General features: G+C 47.7%; 1 protein-coding gene across 1 annotated transcript in view; it reads right to left on the bottom strand.

The window, feature by feature from the left end:
• Nucleotides 1-497: 497 nt before the first annotated feature.
• Nucleotides 498-22,407, bottom strand: part of LOC144165781 (cytochrome P450 2C38-like) — a 50,333-nt gene continuing 28,423 nt past the window's right edge. Inside the window, exons 8-9 of the mRNA XM_077695552.1 lie at nt 18,698-18,888; nt 498-1,729 (exon numbers count right to left, since the gene is read on the bottom strand). Coding sequence (XP_077551678.1) covers nt 1,515-1,729; nt 18,698-18,888 — 406 coding nt within the window. The 3' untranslated portion in view covers nt 498-1,514. The remainder of the gene's footprint in view (nt 1,730-18,697; nt 18,889-22,407) is intronic.

Below are 22,407 nucleotides of genomic sequence, written 5' to 3'. Positions count from 1 at the left end.
CCCCAGCGCTTTGTGTTTGTCTTCGTTTGCTCAGCTACGATGGCTACGCCGATGTCTACAGCTGCGGCAGCCTAAGTGCTACGCACTAAAACCATTTTATTGCCCTCTATAAGCGACAGCTACAACTGGTAGATAGTTTTTACTTCAAGAATAAAATCGGTATACATAAATTGCCAAATTCTACAGGGTGTTTGCCGTTCCTGATATATTTCTCTACTTCATAAAGTGTGTTTACATGGATGGGTTAATTATCGCGCGATAACGCATGCCTGTGCGAATGTTTGCAACACAAAAACATTACCTCCGAAACGCATTTTTCATGTGGAGTTAGCCTAGGTACAACCAGAAAATCCCTATGACCACCTATGACTCTTAATGGTTCTACTTTCGGTTACAAAAATCCTCGAGGCGCGTAACTGTGCCTCCGTGGTTTGCAGACAAAGACGTGGGGATATTTTGTAACAACTTGTTTATTGCAGAATTCTGTTTGAATGTCAATTCGCATTCATTTCTTTGTCTTTTGGCGGTAATCAATTCCACGGCCTTCTTTTCCCCGCTACTCCATGTATGCGTCTCTTTCCGGGCTTTCTTTTCCTTTCCATCGGCTCCGACTTTCCTCTAAAAGTAGTCTGGTGCAAGTGACAACTTCCCCAAAATCGGTATTATGTGAGGCTGGTGTTGACACCTGTTATATTCACATGCCATTGTTTGAGGTGTCACTCGGAATTCACAAATAAGTTTGAGGATTCCGAATCAGATTTGTGAATTTTGAGAAGCAGCACATAGCGGCCTAACGCTCCCGGTTCTTGGCCAGTTACCCAATGTGTTTATGCCTCAAAGAAACGGCAAGAAAGACACCAGCTTTCATTCTACACTGTCAAACTGCGCAGACAGCACTGTTGATATAGAACCGCGCTGCAAACGTGCTGACATGGTTAGAAATGACAAAAGATTTTACAAGCGTTTATTTATTTATTGCTTAGACCGGCGGCCAGTTTTCGGATCGCAAAACTGAAAAACAGCAATGGTAAGTCAAAGAATGACGCTGTACTCCACAATGGGGAAATTAGGGTATTCACCTGTTTCTTAAAGCAAGCTTTCGCCCATTACGATAATATTCCAATACTAATGCGGCCGTTATTAAAAATGGTTGCAAAGGGAAGAGTTGTCGCATCTAATATTCAACTCGAGCGATCACCATTGCGTAGGGTTCCATTATCACCCGTTGAAAAGTCGGTTACCTTTCTTGGCCCCGCCTGGATGATTGTTACGAGAAGTGTAATATGTAGATTTTAAATCAAAATTCTTTGTGTTAGATGTTAGCAAGATAACTCACGCTCTGAATAGAGCGGTCGTACCTACAACACTACGGGGTTACTCTTATAAGCGGTGCCCCAGAGAATCCTTCCGTAGCGACAATGCGTAAACAAGAGTGAAGGATAAACAGTCCGATTGAGGATATTTGGTGACACGCCAACCTTATCACAAGTTTCTGGTAGGCGCATGATGTTTCTCTAGGTTTCCTTGAGCTTGCAGTGTGAGGTGCTTCCGGCGTCACGAGAAAGAAATCGAAGCCGGATTTGCTCCGACTTCTGGACTGCAACAAGCGCATCTTCCAAGTCCTGTGGCAGAGGGTCGGCAAGAATGACTCGAAATTTCTGCAGCAAGCCCGTCACAACAAGGAAGATTTCCATCATTGAAAAAATTTCCGCGGGGCAAGACCTTCTACCTGGAAAGAGCCATAAAAATACACACAAGTACACATCACAAGACTGACATAGGGTGCAACACAAATAAAATTGTTGGTCTAATAAGAAACCCCGGGAAAAGGTACCTGCATACAATTTTGTTAAAGCATTTCTAGGGAATGGAGCAGGAGTATATTATAAGACAGATTCTCAACGTTACCGTATCGGTAGAAATCGCTGATAAATAAGAAAACAAGAAATTTGTAATTGTAGCACATCTCTAATCCCCTCGGTTTATGGCGTGCGGGTGCAAGTAATACCACTGTAGAGAGAAATGAAGGATACAATATTTGTTTGCATTCCAAAGTAAACGTAGTCTGACCAGCTTGCACAGCTCCACAGGAATGGAACTCGTGTAGTCTGAGCAGCTGATATAAACGGCATTTCATTTCGCTGAATTCCTGATGGCGCACGCGATAACGAAGGGACGTACTTGGTTTAAACGGAGAGGCGTAGAAAAGTGCTCTCACAACGCTTGTTTTCTCATAATTACTGTTGAACTCAATATTGCCGCGAACTAGGTATGGGTTTGTTTATTTATTGTTTGTTTTTGCTGCCGGGCCACGCCAAGGTCTGTAATCTGTGTTCGAAGCGACGCGCGTCTCCTATTGGTTATTTTTTATGCTGCACATGCTATCACATTCCGATAAGCAGACTGTTTCGTCCTAACATAACTAGCCCAGAATGATCTTCTTTGATCTACAATGTTCTGGATATAAGTCAAAGGTTCCAGAAACACCCGCACCGAAGATAAAAGCCGGCGGAGCAGACGCCGCGGCATTCGAATGACCTACGCTCGCTTGCGCACGTCCCATTGCTGACTACTGCTTCGGCGCATATGTAATCTTTGAGTTGTGAGGGAGCACAAGTTGGCTCCAATACACTTGTTGTCCTTAAAGACAACAGCGTCGTTTTTGCCTCCGTGACAACATCATCATCAACAGCTATACTTAGGCCCACTGAAGGAAAGAGGCCTCTCCCATTCACGTCCAACAGCCTCTTTCATGCGCCGCTCGAGTCCACTGCTAGCCACCGAACTTTCGTATTTCATCATCCCATCGTGTTACTGGTCTTCCCCTTCTTCTCGACCCATCTCTTAGTATCCACTCTGTTTCCCCAATTGTCCAGCAGTTGTCGGTTCTTATCACTACGTGGCCAGCCCAGTCCTTTCCTCTTTCTTGAACTATGATGTAATCTACTTGAGTTTGTTCTGTGATCCAGGAAGTTCGTTTATTGTCCATAAGTGTTCCTCTTATTATTATTCGTTCAGTGGGCCGTTGAGTCAATCGAAGTTTGCTTTGCAGTTACAGCAATCCCTCGTTGTAACTAACTCGCTTTACTCGATATACCGCTTTATTCGAAATTTATTTTGTTCCCAACCCAAACGCATGCGTTATACCGGAAAACTCGAAGCGAACGAAGAGCTGGACCCGCTTACATCAAAGTGGTGAGCGCAGGCGTCGCCGAGCGGCAGCGACCCAGCGGCGAGTGAGCTGGTCAACAGGGTGGGTTAACAAGCTGTTGTTTCCCGGGTAATTTTCTCGAGGCGGTCATGCTCGATTCACGCCATACGACTTCAAACTGCCGAAAAGCGTCGTAGGGTGATTGAAGTTTGTTCCTACACATTGGGAAATCGCGTGGACGCAACGGTGCGCGGACACGTACACTGGAAGCGCAGAATGAGCAGTGGCGTCGAAAGAAGGGCGAGGAAAACCCATTGTTTTGCAAACTTCACCGCTGTACACCTCGGGAAAAAATTGCACAGTGAACATGCAAGGCCCGGAGTGTAAAACCCGTCAGTTTTCATGATTGCGTTGTGTACCCACAATCCCCGCCTAATTGTTTTTTGAGCTCAACAAACACAAATTCAGACTCCTGCCACGGAATTTGCGGCGCTTGCCAGCGTGAAACGCTCATAGCGTTCCGTGACGCCCTACCCACCCCCTATAAGAGGGGCCACTGCCTCCAGCTCCTCATTCACTTAGCAGTGCGCGAGGCATTCGGGTGCCAGTGACTGCTTGGCCCAATTGGAGCAGGGGCTGCTCGCGCCCCGGCAATGACAAGAAACAGCCAAAACTCATTGCCTTTTTTGCATATGAGTAAAGTTTTGATTCACTGAATACAGTGGGTTTTTATTCTTCGCACCTGTGGCGCAATTGAATCTTAACTACTTTAGCTTTTGTCGTGTGATCGCTTATTTTAAAATACCGCTTATAACAAAATTTTTCGCCGTCCCGCTGACTTCGTTATGATTAGGGATTACTGTACTTAGTAAGGTGCCTTGTTTCTGCTCCGTATGTCATAACAGGCAGTGACATCGGTCGTATATTGTTACGGAACGAAGAAAAAGGAGACTGGCACATAGCTGCAGGGGATCCAGGCCGAGGACGATGAAGAAGTGTGTGGTATGGACTCAGCTTCAGCTGCCATGGCCGCTTGCACATAGTTCATCCATGTAAATACACCGCTGCTCCACTATCCATGTCTCCGCTTTGTCTTGCCTCAGTTGCCCACTTGAATGTCTTTACTTCCAGTAGTGGGTGTGAACCACTGGGGCTATCCGGCAATGATGATAATAATGTCGTTGCAATATTTTCTTTTGAGCGAAAAACATAACCTAATTTTAATTATTTGGGAGTGCTTTTCAAGTGCCCCCCAGTCCATACGTGTTCTGCGCCATATTTATCTCTTGGTTGGGGTCAGCACTAAGAATCCTACCGAGGTAGTTATATTCTTGTACTTCTTCTAGCGCTGCGTCTCCTAAGCTAAAGAGGGCGCTTCCGACATGCTTACTCCCTCCTTACTTTATACCAGTTCAAATTTATTTTTTACCACAAGCTAAACTACGCTGCCTCGGGCAGTCTTCGCGAAGTGACCAGTTTTGTCCCTGAGAGCTACAGGTCCAACCACACCCCCTTTCGCAAGCGTCCAGCACGGAGCAGCGGAGCGATGGCGAGCAGAAGTACGCGGCAAGGGAGAGATACAGGAGGAGGGAAAGGATTCGTGCGTGAGAGCTGTGCGTGGGACGTGGTGGTAGAAGGCGAGGAGGTCGCTGCCACAGCGATAACCCCGCGCCACGAAAGAAGGCCCCGAGTCCACGTACAGCGCAGATCCTTGTGCGATAGACGCAGACGAACGTCGAGTTGTGGTCCCTTGTACAGCGTCGAGGCTTAAGCAACGCCCTGATGCGAAAAAGAGGAGAAACGCTACTGTTGCGTACAACTTCGCTACCTCCAAGTCTTACGCATTAGTAGAGAGTTTTAGTATAGCGTTTTAGCTCTGGCGTAAAAGTTTGCGGGCCAAATCTCGAACAAAGAGCGCCTCGTTACGCGACGGTAGCGTGCCCGCTAACGCTATGCGAGCGCTAAAGTGGTGCTTTACGCTATACTAAAACTCTCTAATGTGAGCTTGCCTGATCTTTAGGGGAGAAGCTCCTAAAGCCGTGGGTCTGTCCATCCCTTGTGTCTCGTGGTACGTAACATGGAATCCGCGATCGGCTGCCGGCGGCGCGCCGCCGGCAGCCGATCGCGGAGGCCGTGTACGTGACCGCCTAGTTCGATGACTCACTCGCAGGTGGCGCTACGTGACCGCCTAGTCCGATGACTCACTCGCAGGTGGCGCTACGTGACCGCCTAGTTCGATGACTCACTCGCTGGTGACGCTGGTGTGAGTGACGTCATGATGACGTCACTCGCACGTGACTGACACTATAAAAGGCAATCGCTGTTGACGCGCTTTCTCTTTCACAACGAGTCACCAGATGGAGGAGGTGGTTGTTGACAAGGCTGCGGAGCGGAGGGCGCGCAGGGCGGCGGCAGCGCGCGCTCGCCGACAGGATCCCGCCGTGCGCGAAAGAGAGGCCAAAGCATCTCGTCTAGAAAGTCGCGCTTAAACCGCGCGTCGGCAGCTTCGGGCTGAGCTCGCTTGATGCGTTTTGCAGCCGCCTCGCGAGCTCTCACTGCATCGGGGTTTGCCTGCCGATACGAGCGCTTGCTTGCAGCCTCACGAACCCTACAACAACAACAACAAACGAACAAGAACCAAATAAAAGAAAAGTTGATTTGTACAATGTACGCACACAGTCTTACGTCTTTCTTATTGATGTAATGGGCGAACTTTCACGGAAGAGTTACGGTTACCGATGATCTCCCCCTCTCGAGCTTCGCCCCACTTATCATCATTCATTCCGTGGATATGGCGTGATTTTTTTATCCCCCGGCCAGGTTTTTTTTTGGTAGTCTTTCGAGCATTTTTGCAGGTGTTTTGCGATGTCACTCAGCAACACTATGTCGTCAGCTACACTGATCAATTCAAGAGTTACACCTTGGTACCGGAAAATTAAAACGAGGAGACCGCAACATATACAGTCCATGAAATATCCGGGAACAAAGAATGACCAGCAGTAATGACGGCTTTCCTGATTGAAGAAAAGTTAAAAGGTGTCGAAGTGTCGAATGGGCCTCCTGCGCTGGAGTTTTGGCGACATGCAGCGCCCCACCATGTGTTTTCAATAACAAGCTAGAGCGAAAGTTGGTTGCACATATTTTAATTACATTTCGGTGCGGTTGATTGACTGCATATACCCAATAAAATGCCCTTAAAGTAGTTCCAGAGGGTAAACAAAATAATATCCCCACAACGAGCTGATTTATCGGTGTTTTTTTGAGCGAGCTGTCCTGATCGTAGCGGCGTAGGGCAGTACCGACAGTTGGGTGGTCTAACTTCTTGACGATAATCATCGTTCGTTCTTCTTGCGTGATGACGGCAAAGCAAATTTCACAAGTAGCATAAACAGAACGTTGCTGAGCCTGAGGTAACTGTAAATGGTCGCTTCAGCAGTAGCACGCAGCGGATGCGAGGAGCGCAGCCGATTCAGCGAACGCTGCTGGCCTGGCAACGCCGTGAAAACGAGTGGGAAATTTGTTTTTTGTTTTCACAAACTAAACTTTTCTTCCTTAACATATTACGCCACACGGTTTACGAACGGCGTGGTACACGTATACTGGCGAGTAGGTGAGGCAAGACCGTCAAATAAACAAATTGAGCGCAAATAAAGGACGCGAATCAAGCATCGAATCGCAAGTCCGTTGCCTGCTTAGATGTGTAACATACACAGTGCACGGCCCAGAATACTTGCATGAGATCGTCACTGGCTGTGTTGGTTATCTTCTAGCGCAGGGTTCGTAGCTAATATGAACGCCGACACGCCAGTTTAGTCCTCAAAAATGATTGGACGCCGAAACAATCACAGATCAGAGTTCATCGCTTCCAGTGGCATTGTCCCCGATCTTCACACTTCACTAGATTATTGTAAGATATTATGCGTAATTCGCTGAGTTTTTTCTTTTTCCTTTAAAGCCACCCCCACCCCCTTCTAACACCCGATTTGCCGTCCAACTCTCCACCTTGTCGACTTCATGCAACTCGGCACTACACCTCAAAACGTTCCCAAGAAAACGCAAGGGCCCCTACGTTCGCCCGACCGCTTTGTTTTATGACCACTACTTTCAGAATCACAAACTTATTTGACGCTTCTGACGCTCGCTGAATTCCGTGACTGACCCACGGAAAAAAACGTAAAGCTAGCGCTGCAATATGTATTCGTAACGATGACGCAAGCAGCAGTGTTTATTGAAAATGCACGCATCAGTGCGCAGGTGCGCAAAAGTACGGCTCCCCGGAGCGGACGAGACTGTGGTACGCGAGACTCGTTAGCTTTTACGCGCGATCATCACCGATTGCGTTACTCTTCTTTGATCGCATGTCGTTGAAAAGTCCTTGTAACTAAGCGTAATAGTATAAGCAAGAAACTTTCACTTCAAATTTCACTTCATACGACCATCGTTCGGTGAATCTGTGAGTGGTAGAGCGCCGTCACCGTCCTGCACTTTCGTCGACGTTGTAAACGTATTTAGCGCTGCAAGGCTTTTTTCCTAAATGCCAAGTTGATCGCCGGACGAGATCGGACACGTCGGGGATGGGCTGGAGACCGTGTAGCAACACAATTGGCAGTATGAAGCTAATTTTGCTTCTGTAGCTTCGTAGCTAATTGTGTAGATAATTTAGCTTCGTACTACACGGAAGTGCTGCCCGGAAGCCAGTTTCGCAGCGCCCCCTGGGCAGCGCAAGACCCCTATAGCACAAGATGAGAGACAAAAACATCGGAAGCGTTCTGTGTGTCGTCTTGCGTGTTTCTCTCCCTCGTCTTGCGCTGCGTTTCGACGCTTTCACATTAATCAACTCGCCCAAAGCAATACACTGCTGAAAAGGTGGCTTGGAGTTTTATTGGGCAGAGCATTGTGGTCACAAAGTTGGAGCCTAGAAATGAGCGTTTTTTTTTTGGCATAAGAATTTTTAGATGCAGAAAAAATATTTAAAGACGGAAGCGTACTTCGCAATATGAAACTAAGACATAACAGCTATAACAAAGAACAGACGGCATTAAGAAATGTTTTAAACCATTAGTGGTTGTACGGGCATTCGTGTTACCTCGGCAGAACTTTCCAAACTTCGTTTGAAATCTTCGTCTGTTTTAATCAACACGAGGCGTCACTTTTCAAAAAAGCGACATTCCACCGTGTGCTGCAATGCTTCTAGGTTATCACGTATAATTAAATAGATTATTGTGTTAGCGTGGATAACAATTGTGTCAGAGAAACTTAGTGAGGTCCCTCGAGAAATATATCCAATTGATAGGAAGATCAAGCTTTGCAAATTTATCGTGACAATTTCAAAGCGATTAATTCATGTGATATGTTATTCAATGTTCGAATAACATTCGAATAACATCCAAGACCAGCCTTGGAAAGATTTCTGCCATCCCCAACAATACTTATCTTTCTAAATAGGAAACGGAGGAATCGCTCATGTGGAAGAGACTGCTGTAGTGGAAAGTGATCCCAGTTTGGACATTCTACTTCCGGTGAATTACGTGACGTCGTAACATACCTATGACGTTACTGCCGATATGTCACAGCAATAATCATCATCAACATCATACGCACTGCATACCAGGCCACGGGCGACAAATTTTATTCAGGGGTCGTGGGAGCTGTATGCTAGGACGTGCGCGGGAAATTTGAAACCGTGCCGCGGCCAATCATCATCACCAGTTTCAGGTGGCGCCATCTATAAAAGGGTGGGAGAGGGCCACCGACCGGAGCGTCCTCTTTGAATGGAAGTGGCGCCATCTCTCCAAGTGTGGCCGATCTTCAGTTTTTGATTACCACCGCCTTCGCGAATTGATTACTTATTCGCTCACGTGACCAATGACGTCGGTAGTCTGTGCAGGGCGAGCAGACGGTGTGAAAAGAGAACGGCTTCACCACTGGCCAGGGATCGAGGCGGAAACTCTTGGGTTACCATTCGGCCGTGAAAGCCATTACTCCACGCAGGCAGGTCGCTATTCTTATGCAAAGAGTTGGGCGTGATATTTGGGCTGCACCGTAACCACGGACGCTGCCGTGGTTAGGCCGGGCTGCATGCTGGGATGTGTGCGGCTAATTTGAAATGGCGGAGATTTGGTTTTGACACCGCTGCAGGCACTCGTTACTGTTCAACTTTGCCCCCTTGCAATGGACGCAGTCGTTGTTGGGTCGCACAGCATCCTGGAATATGAGCGGCTAGATTGAAATTTGCGGGGCGGCGTTCCAGACAAGTAACTGTTTACCGCTGTGATGTTACCATAGGCGCTGGCCGCGCTGTATGATGGGATATGATCGGTTATTTTGAAATGGCGCAGCTTGGGTTTCGCGAAGCTGAAGACACGCTACGCCGTTCGCGTGGACGCTTCCGTTGATAGAACGCGCTGCACACAGGGAGATTAGCGGGTAATTTAAAATTTCCTTAAAACTACTGCGGGACGGTGCTGCCCACCTTTGCTACCAATTATCGCTACCCAGCAGCTAGGCCGCAATGCGTGAGGGGGAATGAGCGGATAATTTGAAATTGCTGAGAATCGGAATAGCCTCTCCGCACACGTGTATGGCTGCTTATCCTACCATTGATAGCACGCTGTGCTTCCTAGAAGAAGAGCGCCAAATTTATCTATCAAATAGAACAACTGAAATTAATTCTTTTTTTTTACATTACGAAAGTTACATGGTGCCCTCCTTTGAGTGCACACTTTGATAACGTTTCTTCCACAAAAGTGCGTATCTTTTCTAATACAACATGTTTCCGTGAGGAAAATTTGAAGGTAGCCTTCCCTTGGCAAAACGAGACACATGCTACGACTGTCGTCACGCATGGCGCGGTTCCGTGGTTACGTGCGTAGGATGTTCTCGCTGTGCGTTTAATATCTGCGCTAGACGCCGCATCCGGCATTTCACGCGGATTGACAACAGTACTTAAAATCTGATCCCACCCGTGCCCCGCAATGTAGTGCAACATTCCCCAGTTACGCCAGCCTGCCACTGCATTATCGTACTGCTAATGGAAAAGAAAAGTCATTAGAGAGTTATAGCAGCTCGGGAAAACGGTTCCGGTACTGTACCGTCTACCGTCTGGATGCCTCAACGCATGCGCGGAACCCTACCATAGACTGGAGCGACTTGGCAGAACAGTACCGAGACGTACGCAGTCCGTCGTTCCGAAGCGAACGGCCGCTTTGGACGATCCTACTCGAGTGAAAAAAAACGATTGTAAATCTTAAATTGTTTCAGGAAAATGAGATTGTAACAAATGCAGTCCGCGCGATTCTGATAGCTCAAGCTGCAATAGAAACACAATATTTGACTCAACTGCCGTAACCCGCCGCGGTGGCTCAGTGGCTAAGGCGTTGCGCTGCTGAGCACGAGATCGCGGGTTCGATTCCCGGCCGCGGCGGCCGCTTTCTGATGGAGGCGAAAAGCAAAAACGCCCGTGTGTACGAGATTTCGGCGCACGTTAAAGATCCCCAGGTGGTCAAAATTAATCCGGAGCCCTCCACTACGGCGCGCCTCATCGCCTGCGTTGCGTCGGCGCGTTAAACCCCCACAATCAATCAATCAAATCAATCAACTCAACTGCCGTGGCTTGTGTGGTCGAAAGACGCGCGCACAGATTTTTGAGGTTAAATAAAGGCAATTTAGGTTAAATAAAAGACAGCTTGTTGACAGGGCACGGGTGATAGCATAGCGGGTCGCGTAGTCGGTAGCAACCGCAATCCACCTATTGCCGGACAGCGATGAAGGGAAAGGGCCCAGGAGGTCCAAGCCGACGCGGAAGAATGGTTCGGTCGGAATATCCACGGGCTGAAGGGGACCTGCAGGGAGCACTGACAATTTCTTGCGGCGCTGGCACAAATCGCAAGCGTTCACGTATTACTTGACCATCTTATAAAGACAAGGCCAGAAGAATCGGTGGCGGGCGGGGGCATAAGTGCGCGCAACACCGAGATGGCCAGCCAAGGGGATGTCGTGAAGCTGTTGGAGGACATCTAGGCGCAAGTTTTCAGGTACTATAAGGAGGACGTCAGGCCCATCCGAGCGGTAGTTACGACGGTAGAGGACTCCCTCACGGAGGAGGAAAGCTCGTAGCGATGGGTCAGATGGGTCACATTGGAGGCGTTTGATTATTGCGCGCAATGAAGTGTCACGGCGTTGCTCTTCGCCCATCTGGAGGAAATCGGATATTGCCAAGAGGTGGGCATCGTCAGCGGCGTCAGCGGTGTCCGGCGTAACGACGGGGTAACGGGATAGACAGGCGGCTGGTTTGTGCAAATATCCAGACTTGTGAACGACGTTGAAGGTGTACTCTTGTAATCGTAGTGCCCAACGACCAAGCCGACTGGTAGAGTCTTTTAAAGACGATAGGCAGCAGAGCGCACGGTGGTCTGTGACTACGGTGAAATCGCGACCATATAAGTACGGTAGAAATTTTCCGACAGCCCACACCAGCGCAAGGCACTCGCGTTCCGTGATGGAATAGTTTCGTTCTGGCGGGGACAAGAGCCGGCTCGCGAACGCAATCACCCGCTCGTGACCACACTGGACTTGGGCGAGCACAGCACCGATGCCATGGCCACTGACGCCAGTGCGCACCTGCGTGGGAGCAGAATTGTCGAAGTGCCCAAGATGGGTGAGCTGGTCAGAGTGTCGACGAGGCGAGAAAAAGCTGCGGCTTACTCAGAGCCCCAAGCAAATGGAGTATCGTTCTTGAGAAGTTCGGTAAGGTTTTTGTCGATTTCGGCGAAATTTCGGACGAAGCGGCGGAAATAGAAGCACAAACCGACAAAACTGCGCACATCTGTTGCTGAGCGTGGAACGGGAAATTTTCGCACAGCTTCAATCTTGTCGGGGTCAGGTTGCACCCCTTTACCATCGACGAGGTGGCCGAGGATGGTGATTTTCCGTCGTCCAAACTTGCATTTGGAAGAGTTAAGTTGAAGTCCGGCTCGGCAAAAAGCGGCCAGAACGTCCGACAGTCGCTGGAGGTGGGTCGCAAACGTTGGAGAAAAGACGATAACGTCATCAAGATAGCAAAAGCAAGTCGACCATTTGCTCAAACGTTGCTGGGGCATTACAAATTCCGACTGGCCTTACTTTGACTTGGTAGAGTCCGTCCGGTGTGATAACAGCCGTATTTTCACTGTCCTTGTCATCGACAGTGACTTACCAGGAGCCGAAGCGGAGATCAATGGAAGAAAAGTACGCGGCACCATGAAGGCAATCGAGCGCATCGTCGATTCTTTGAAGGGGATAGACGTCCTTTTTTGTGATTTTGTTAAGGTGCCGGTAGTCCACGCAAAATCGCCAGGTTCCATCTTTCTTTTTAACCAGGACGACTGGTGACACCGAAGGACTTGAGGATGCCTCAATGATGTCTCTATCAAGCATTTTGTCCACCTCTTTTTGGATAACAAGCCGCTCAGCATTGGACACGATACGGCTGTTTGTGCACAGGGCTGGCGTCGCCGGTGTTAATACGATGACGGACGATGGATGTCTCTGGCCCAAAGGATGATCACCAAAATCGAAGATGTCACTGTATGACTACAAAACGCAATGCAGTTCTTGAGCTTGCATTGGCGTTAGATCAGCTGCAATCATCTTCGAAAGTTCGGCATTCTCCCGCGGAGGAGTCGGGCTTGGTGTTTCAGCATCGACTGGAGGTTCGCCAAAGGTTGCTGCGGAAACTTCGTATTCACAAACCGGCGCCAGCGTGGCTAGTGTCATACCGTGCGGAAGAACCTCTGTACAGAAGCTGAAATTCAGGAAGGGCAACATGACTTCGGGCTTGGTAACAGTAACAACGGTATGAGGTAGGCTCACGCTGTGCGCAAGCAGCACATCAATAGTTGGTGACACTACGTAATCACCGTCGAGAACTAGGGATCTGCACGACAGAGAAACATAAGTTATTGCCCTCGGTGCCAAGCGAATGTGCTTTTTCGAAGAAAGCCTCTCGTCGCACGCGTCATCGGGTGCTGGAAAAATCGGCGTCTCGAGGCGAAGGGCACAGGTAGAACAATCAATGAGGGTGGCGTGCTCAGATAAAACGTCAAGGCCAAGGATGAGGTCATGCGAGCACCATCCAAGCACCGTGAACAAAACAGTCATTTGACGACCAGCTACAGTCACCCGAGCAGAGAACATTCCCATAACAACAGGTGTCCCTCCATCAGCGACTCGAACAAGATGTGATCTTGGTGGCGTCATAACTTTTCGTAAACGGCGGCGAAGAGGAGCACTCATTACAGATAAATGCGCTCCTGTATCGATGAGGGCACTGAATGGAACGCCGTCAATTTCAACGTCCAGTAAATTGGTCCGGGTAGCCGTGGTCAAAAGAGGATTTTAGGGCGTGGTCGGGAATGCAGCATCACCTCCAGGAGCTGCATTACGTAGTTTTCCGAAGGAGTTCGAGCGTAGTCGGACGTCGGGGATGGGCGGCGAGGCTGTGGTGAGCGGGACTGGCGGCGTTGGGGCGACGGCGAACGGTTGAATCGGGTGGGGGGACGGTTAAAGTTGGTCGGGTTCAGCTCAGGACGGGAAGAGAAGCAGTTCTGCCGGTCGTCTGAGTAGCCAAAGAGTGGTCGAGTACTATAGTGGGAGTAACTGTTGCGGAATAATGAGACCCAGCGGCTGCGACAGTACCGGACAATGTGGCTAAATCTGGAGCAATGGAAACAAATTGGTTTATCGTCCGGGGTACGCCACTCAGCGGGGTTACGGCGGGGGTAGCGTGGAGGAGGACGTTCGTTTTGGGAACCGGGCGACCTGAAACCTTGTCCGAACGGAGAGGTAAGCGCGCACACAGGGTGAAGGCCCATGTTGGCTATTTGGTAGTGGACAACGGCCTGGATAACGGCAACGGTGTGGAGGTCGTTCCGATCTGGCAGGTATGGCACTGCAGTAGTAAGGGTCATACCCTCCAGTTCTCGGCGCACGATTTTGGTTATATCCGATGACGATGGAACGGGATCTTGTAGGCAGGGAAGACGGGCTTGCAGGTTGCCATCTTCACACGAAGAGGTCGCTGCTGTGTGTGGAAGTCGTGCGAAGTTGTGGGCCTTTGGCCTACTCGAAGCGCCGACATTCCTTAATGATGGAATCTATAGTGGCGCAGTCTTTGCACATAAGAAGGTGGAATTCACCGTCCGAAATGCCCTTCAGTATGTGTCCCACCTTGTCGGCCTCCGGCATTGTGCTGTCAGCCTTCGAGCACAGGGCCAAAACGTCCTGGATGTATGCGACGTATGATTCAGTCGACGTCTGGGCGCGCAATGCCAGCTCCTTGCGGGCAGCAACCTGGCGACGAAGAGGCTTCCCGAACACTTCTCGCAGCTTCGTTTTTAAGACTTCCCAGCTAGTCAACTAAATCTCGTTGGTCTCAAACCACTTGCGCGTAGGACTCTCCTCTTTCAGAAAAAAGATGACATTCGCGAGCATGATGGTGGCCTCCCACCTGTTGTGAGCGCTAACACGCTCGAAGAGGCTGAGCCAGTCGTCCACATCAGTTTCGCCGCGCCGGTGACTTTTCCAGGCTCTCGGGGGTGAAACACGATGACGAGGGGGGTCGTCGACGCGGTCGCTCCATCACCAGGCATTGTTACGCGAGGAACGGAGCGTCCACTCTGAAGCTCTGTGGTGGGTGGAGTACGACCGGGCGGCGTATTCCCAAACCATATCCCGTCGGGGCCCAGGCCTACCACACCCCCTAAGAAGGGGCGCAGCCAAAGCGATTAAAAAATTGCAATTTTTTAACCTCCTTGGACGCAGCATCGTGACGTCTCTACCTATATGTGCGCGATTTCATGCGAGGTGTATTTTTTCTTTTTTCCCCCTCCCCTCGTTTCGACTGCTTGGCAGGCGGCCGATGGTTTCGCTCCGTGTGCGGGGCTGGCCTGCGGCGCTGGGGAAGCTGACGCACATTTGGTAGAAGCTAACCTTTTGTACCTGAGCCCCTGATCTCTCCGCGCTCTTCTTGCGCACCTGCAAGTTGACGCTGACCTCCGATCGTGTTCCTAAATAAGCGCTCGACTCGGTGCTCGAAGTGCGCGCGCGCGGATGGATGCTTTCACGCGCATGTGGCAATTATGCACGGTACGGAAAGCAAACACCCTCATTGAAAGCTCATTCTACAGCACACAGAAGCGTGTACAATTGAGTTGGGTGCTCTTCCACTATATACACAGCTCAAAACACGATTCGGTGCTGCAGGTAAGGATTACAAGAAAGGCAGCCCATTACCCATGACTACATTTACAAACTGTCCTACTCTTGCGAAATATTACAGCTGCATGAGCTGCTACATTTTGGCACTTTCATAAGCACTATTACATTGAATTTCGTTAACATTAACTCCATTGCATTATTCTTTATCAGGAACAGTGCCACTAAGGAAAACATTGACATTTTGTTAACAGCAATGGAAGGTGTGAATCGTTCTTGCAAGGGTGATACATTGATAAGAAAGACACCAGCTCAAACGTACACTTTTTACACTCGGTCATGAATTCTGCATAATTTACACTGCTAGTCATACCAATTTAGGGAAACAATATCGAAAATATATACCAACCAAGGGCTAAGTAATAGTTGGATTGTACAGCAACTGAAGTACTCGAGGAGTTTGATATATGTCTTCTGTACAGGGCTATTGACCACAGTCTCTTCACTGAAGCCACCAGGCCGAGTTTGATATCAGTAATCATGCGTGCTACCACTCAACGCTGCTTCCAATGTCTATTAGTTATTTTTAACAATTTGTGCTTCATGCACACAGAGATTTTGCTGCATAAGATACGTTATTTATAAATAGACAGCTCCAGCAGGATCTGAATGGCGCTGATGCCCCCCCTGTAATCGGGAAGGCACACCAAATCGTTACCACTTAATTTGGCTTTGTCCATTATTCGACCGTAATCGCCACCACCTTTTAACTCTAGGTCTCGCCCCTGCGACTGAACAGGAACATGTTAGTCGGGTCCGTGACGATCCCACCGCACTAGAAGAAATTACCGAGTACGCCCTTAAAAACAGACTCTACAAATTGGTGTAGCAGCCTGGCCGACTTTCCCGTTCGGTATACAATGTGAACTGTCTGCAGCGTGCACTGTTTTCAGTGTGAAAACAGTTTTCAGTGTGAAAACATTATTCAATGGCGCCCATCCAATTGAAGTGAGCAGGATTTCTCGGAAAACATTGTTTTTACACATTCGTCAATAAGTACACAAACAGTTGATATGTCGCATTCGTGTTCTTTTGAAAATAGTGCTCATACAATTGCCCAAAAATTAGTTTCAGGAATTTGTCCTAATATGCAGATAAGAAGGCAAGCGAGGTTTTTTATTTCCCACCCTTCTGGCCCTGGAATTCAGTGGAATTTTCCAGCGTTCGTGAAGCGCTCGCCAACTGTTGGTATTTTCTGCAACAACGGGCCTGCCGCAGGAGTTTCTTATTTATCATAAATGTGAAAGTAAAGACGGACGGTTCAAAACAGAAATGGTAGCTTTTACTATCTGTGGGGCTACCTGCAACCTCGAGCCTCCACTAGGGAGCCCGTGTTACGTATTATAAAACTGTACCGATGAGCGTCGTTCATATCGGCTGAGATAGCACTACCCACGAGGAAGAAACCCCCCACCCAGTCTTCCTCCCTCGTCTGTTCCAAGTGCAATCTCCTGCCGCATTTAAGCTGTGTTTACAACCTGGCACTCTTCCTCGTATCATATTAAGAGTGCAAGCAAAATAATCTTCCCCTTGTTCTATACAGTCTTCCTAACCATGAGCTCTGGGAGAACGTGGTGCCCACCAGCGATCTGGATGTCCAGACAATTGTTCCTCCAGAGCGAAGGGTGCCCGCTTATCACATGGTTTTCAGGAATAAAGAACCACTCCCAATTCACCGGCTCGATAAAACGGTTTTTACTCACTGACTAACTCGCTCGAGAGCACCACCTTGGTGCAATTTGTTTAGCAAGAGTTTCAGTAAAACACGAGTGCTAGTCGTTTCCCATTGCCACGACGCGCCTGCGGTTGGAGCTCCTGTATTAACAGCAGGCAGGAGCTCCTAAGTGTGTACCACAAAAGGTTCACCAATTGCAGCATGGTTTGGAATAACAAAAAATTGCTAACAAAGTATGCAAGCACACATCTGACGCTTTTGAAGGTATAAGTGTTTTTTGGGGGACTTCGCGATGAACTAGCCAATTTTGGCAACTATAAAAAAATGAACACCTATTATAGGCATTAGTGTCATTTATATAATAGTACACCCGGGCACATCCGGGTACTACTGCTAGGTTATTATTATAAAACTAACAACAGCGTTGTAAAACGCCTCTGCGGCATGTGGTCCCGTCGGAATGGTAATCGTGCTAACTTATCTCGAAACCTAAGTACTATGAGTAAATGGCAAAACGAAACATTGCAGATTAGAAAACACCAGTGCGTGTTTTAGCAGTAAGCTCAGTTATGCACTTGGCTTTCTGGTAACGTCCTCAAACAGAAAAGATTTTATCCCGAAAAAGCAATACTAAGTAATGGCAGTGCAAAACTTGGTAAAGAATGGTAAAGTACAGTGGTAAAGTGGTAAAGAATGGGGACGGGGCTACAGTGAATAAAGATCAATGATCATTGAAAAGGGACCAACATTGTTCGACATTTTACTACCATTTGTGTGAAGCTGAATTGGTTGTAGGAATAAAACTTCCAGCTTTTTTTCATGATACCCTCATTTACTAAGCAATAGGTTATCTTTCATGAAAACTTTATTTAAACAACTTGATCTCTGGTATTGTGGGCACATACGAGTGTATTTTACTTATATGACAAGTGTATTTTGGCAAAGAGACTGAGCTTTGTGGTCCACCCAGCAACAGACTCAACTTTGAGAGGTTGCTACCGTCCCAACCACACACCGGCGCGCAGGTTCATCGCAATCGCTCGCCACAAACAAGGCAACGCATTGACATTTCATACCCCGGTAAAACATTTCTAATACAATGCAACAGAAGCTGGGCCAATACCGTTACATAGGTTGCGGACGTTTTCAAATTAGTAGGTTATCCTGGTGAGAACCACTGATCCGGTTTCTGTATTGCCAGGTTCTGCACTAGTATAAAGCTACTTAAACACCTAGTGTAGCTCGTCAACAAATCCCGCCTTCCCGCCTTTACTTCTACAAAATTATGCCGCTATTTTTGCATCAGTCTTTACTGCCACAAAAGGTTCACCAATTGCAGCATGGTTTCGAATAACAAAAAATTGCTAACAAAGTATGCAAGCACACATCTGACGCTATTGAAGGTATAAGTGTTTTTTGGGGGGCTTCATACTGACCGGCGTGAGAAAAATTGGATTGCTATTGACGTAGTTTCGGGAACAGATCAAGTCACATCCGCTGCATGCGTTGCAACCTGCAGGTGTATGTAACGACCAGAATGAAACGTGTTTGTTTAGCTTTGCATTTTAATTGATACCCGAATATTTCGGACACAAATGTCCGAAATAAGTTTGACTCACCGAACGAGAAGGAAAGCACGCGTTCCAGTTTTTCTGTTGATATGCTGCCATCTTCGCCTAGAAATCTGCTAGGGTCAAACCGCTCCGGTTCTTTCCAGTGTGCGGGGTCATTGTTCACTGCCCACAGATTCAATAGCACTGCTGTTCCTTTCGCAATGTAGAAGCCGTCATCGACGATGTCCTCCGCGGCTCTGTGAAATAACACGTTGTTGTAATATTTCTACCTTGACAGCAGTGTTTATAATTGTAAATACAACCTCTGTAATAAGGGTACCAGTGCAAAAGCAGCTTAACAAACAATAAAAGGCCAGTTTAAACTGGAATAAAAGCAAAAGCGAAAACAAGACAATTGGCACGGAGGTAAATGTGGCTAGAAATGTCTGGTGGGACGCATAAATTGCGGAAATTTAACGGTGAGATTATCGTATTTCCGTGACTCGTGTATGAATTGAATTACACTTTTATAGCGGAACGCTTCATACAACACATGACAACGTTGACAAATCTAACTAAAGTTTCTGCCGTATATGTCGATTCGCCAAAGGCGCCTACATTCATACGCTTACTTAATTTTGCTGTAAAGTAGGCTGTAGGCATTTTTTTCTTCCGCACACATGTTGAATAAGAGAAATGTTTATTTCATACTACATTCAGATAGGGATGAGGCACCGTTTTCTCTTTGTTGTACAAGATACAATTTTCAACTGGTGTAACGAATGTATTCTGAATATTTTATAAACTCTTCGCAAGAGCCTACGATTCATAGAGGAAGAATATCTTGAGAAGAGTGCGAACGAAGTAAGTGTGAATTTAACTTATTAGGTCTATAGATTTCTATCAGTATGGTGAGATTTCACGAGGTGCACACCGCTACGCAGGAGAAACTCACTTTCACTCGGTTTTACCCTCCATGGGGGCTGAGTGCCTATCGCTTTGTGCTCCTGAACCAAAGTTCATAGTTTGATCCGGTTGCAGTCACTGCTTTTCTGATGGACGCAAAACACAACAGCACCCATGCGTCGATAGGTTCATGGGAAAGATCCCCACGTAGTCACAAGTAATCTGCAGCCCTCTTCTGCGCGCGCTTAATAGCCAGGCGTAGCTTCGACACGCAAAACCACACAATCTAAATACGGTTTCCCCTGCGCCGGTGAGCACAGCTTCCCTGGACTTGGATGTTGTCGGCGTGAGGTATTTTTAAGGCAGGCGACCCTTTTATGGCCACAGCACGTGAGGCTGGAGTAGTAACAAGGTAGTATTTAGGAAAAAAATGTCTATTTGCCCTAATTCTGCAAGGAAGGACCGTCACTACGACCGTCGCACCAGCTTTGACATGGACCAAGGGAACCAATGACCCCGGTCCTCCTCCAGAACTAAACAAAGGGCAGAGGTATGCATCTTCATCTTCGGCTGTTTCACGTGCGACCCGTGACAATATTTTGTAAACGCACCGACCCATTGTACACTCCTATACGTAAGATAGAGACCACAGATAATTTCCTTGTTTTCGCAGTTCATGCGTATGAAATTCCTAAAAAGAAGTTTCTTTCTACATGTTTTGAACCACCCTGTCATCTTTTCACGTATACAAGAGTCTTGGCAACACTTCAAAATTTATGCTTTTTTTGAACGCGTCTGAATTATGCCCACTGGAATAGCTTACCTACGTCATATTTCGTTTCTGGTCTGACAAACAAAAGACGACATCGATGTGTCTGTTGTTAAGACCCGGGCAAAACAATTTCCCAGCCGATGCACATAAAGTGAAGCGTCTGACAAGATGACACTGCTGTTGTAGGATCAATATGAAAATGTTTCACTGCGCATAAAAATAACTTCTGAAGTACATTTATTCGCACCCAACAAAACCCAAACAACATCAAGATATTTGGTAACTTCAACAATGTGGGCTCTAATACAGTTGGGTTCACCAGCAACAGCAACAAAACGAGGCATTCTGGACGGTTTGTAAATAATGTTCTTAGCGGTAATGCTCTAATAAAAGTGAACAGACATCCAGGTTATTCCTAGCCTGCCGAATATCTTGCACCGATTAAAAAGGAATGCCAATCACTTCAGCGGCAATTTATGTGTGGTGTCTTAAAGAAGCTGTGAAGATATTCCGAAAACTCTGCAATAATGGAGCTGGACGGTTGCTAGCCGTGGTAAAAAGTGCTGCATGGCGATCTCCAAAATCTTCACGAAGTGCGCTTGTGGCATCGTATATTACATTTCTTTGAAGCCCATTTTGCATTGGCACTACAATTTTATTTCTCTTTTGTTTTTCATTTCCAGTTCCCGTTTTGAGGGGAAGGGCGTTGGTTGCCCATTTTGCGAAAACCCGTTCGCGAATTTTTTTCCGGTCAATTAAAACTGCCGAAAAAGTCGGTAGTGTGCATGTGCGTGGCTAGATTTCAATTGAACCCTGTTTCCACAATACCAGCCCAATAAGACACCTCGGTGCTGTATTTTGACGTTGGTATCATTAGAAGGAAGACGCCAATGCTGTGCTTATCTTCATGACACTTACCGCATAGGGGAGAATCTAGAAATCGGGAGCTTCACGCTAACCTGTGGATATCGCAAAATTGACAAAACTACATATTGCAAACTCCGAACTTGTAGAATAGTACGTGCCACATGATACATGACCACCATGACACGTGAGTAGAACAGCGGCGCAACAGCCTGTGAGAACCGTGATTCCACAGAAAGTTGGTGTGTGCAAAATTGCTTGCTGACATAATTCGCAAAAGAGAACTACGAAGGAAAACAGATGAACACGACTGAAACACGCTGTAGCAGAAAACAAGCGAGTTGAAGTAACTCACGCAAAAAAAAAAAATATTGCCGAAGCTTGATCTCAGTCGCGCAAGGCTTCAACTATAGCGAAGCAGCAGAATTTGTTTTATACGTGAGCCATAAATGATGCATCAGCACGCATTTGTAAGGGTATTAAATTGTTGGGTTACATGTTCCGTCATCTGTTCGCGCTATGCTAGTAGAACTCATCGTCATATGCATCGACATTCATCGTCTTTCTCATGACAAGCGTTGCATGAGCAGTAGCACTGGACGACAGCTGGGGTGAAGCAGCGACGCGCACGTGCACGACGCTTACGCGCTGTTATTGGTGTCGCGTCTAGGTTTCGCCGTGGAGCAGGTGTTGCGCACGCTGTTCTGTTGGTTGCTAGGTAACCAGCGAAGCTCCTCAGGGTTTACGCAAATTGTTTTTTTTTCTTTTTATGAACAGAAGGTTGGAGGGGCTGGTAAAGCCGCTTCGTGAGCTAGGGAACACTGAGCGGCCGCAGGAAGGTACGCGCTCACGTGCGCTTGCATTATCTCTCTCCTCGAAGTTTTCGCTGTTTCTTTATTTTCTAAAGCCACTGCTCGTATACTCGGGACGTTTGGACGAGACTAGATCTCGTCGCAACGAAGGGACGTCTCGAGAGGAGATCTCCTCTCTTTGTCAATGCGCTATGCAGCTCTGGGTTTTAGTCATTGATAAAACGCGCCTACGAAGAGATTCGCTTGCGGCGCAGCTGATTGCGAGCCTTGGGAGCTGCACGTGTACAAGTCCCCAAAAGTGACCTGCGTGAGGGAAAAGATACATATCGCGGAACAAAAAAATGGTGACGGAGAGTTTCACGCCGGTTTATTGTTCTCAGAAACTACTGCGGGAGCAATTTAATCCCCTGCAGTTTGGTCGC

Source organism: Haemaphysalis longicornis, unplaced genomic scaffold (assembly GCF_048455015.1).
Source record: "Haemaphysalis longicornis isolate Haplotype H1 unplaced genomic scaffold, Haemaphysalis longicornis Haplotype H1 scaffold_15, whole genome shotgun sequence".
Taxonomy (NCBI): domain Eukaryota; kingdom Metazoa; phylum Arthropoda; class Arachnida; order Ixodida; family Ixodidae; genus Haemaphysalis; species Haemaphysalis longicornis.
Note: the sequence above shows the minus strand (reverse complement) of the source record. Positions and strands in the feature narration are given on the sequence as shown.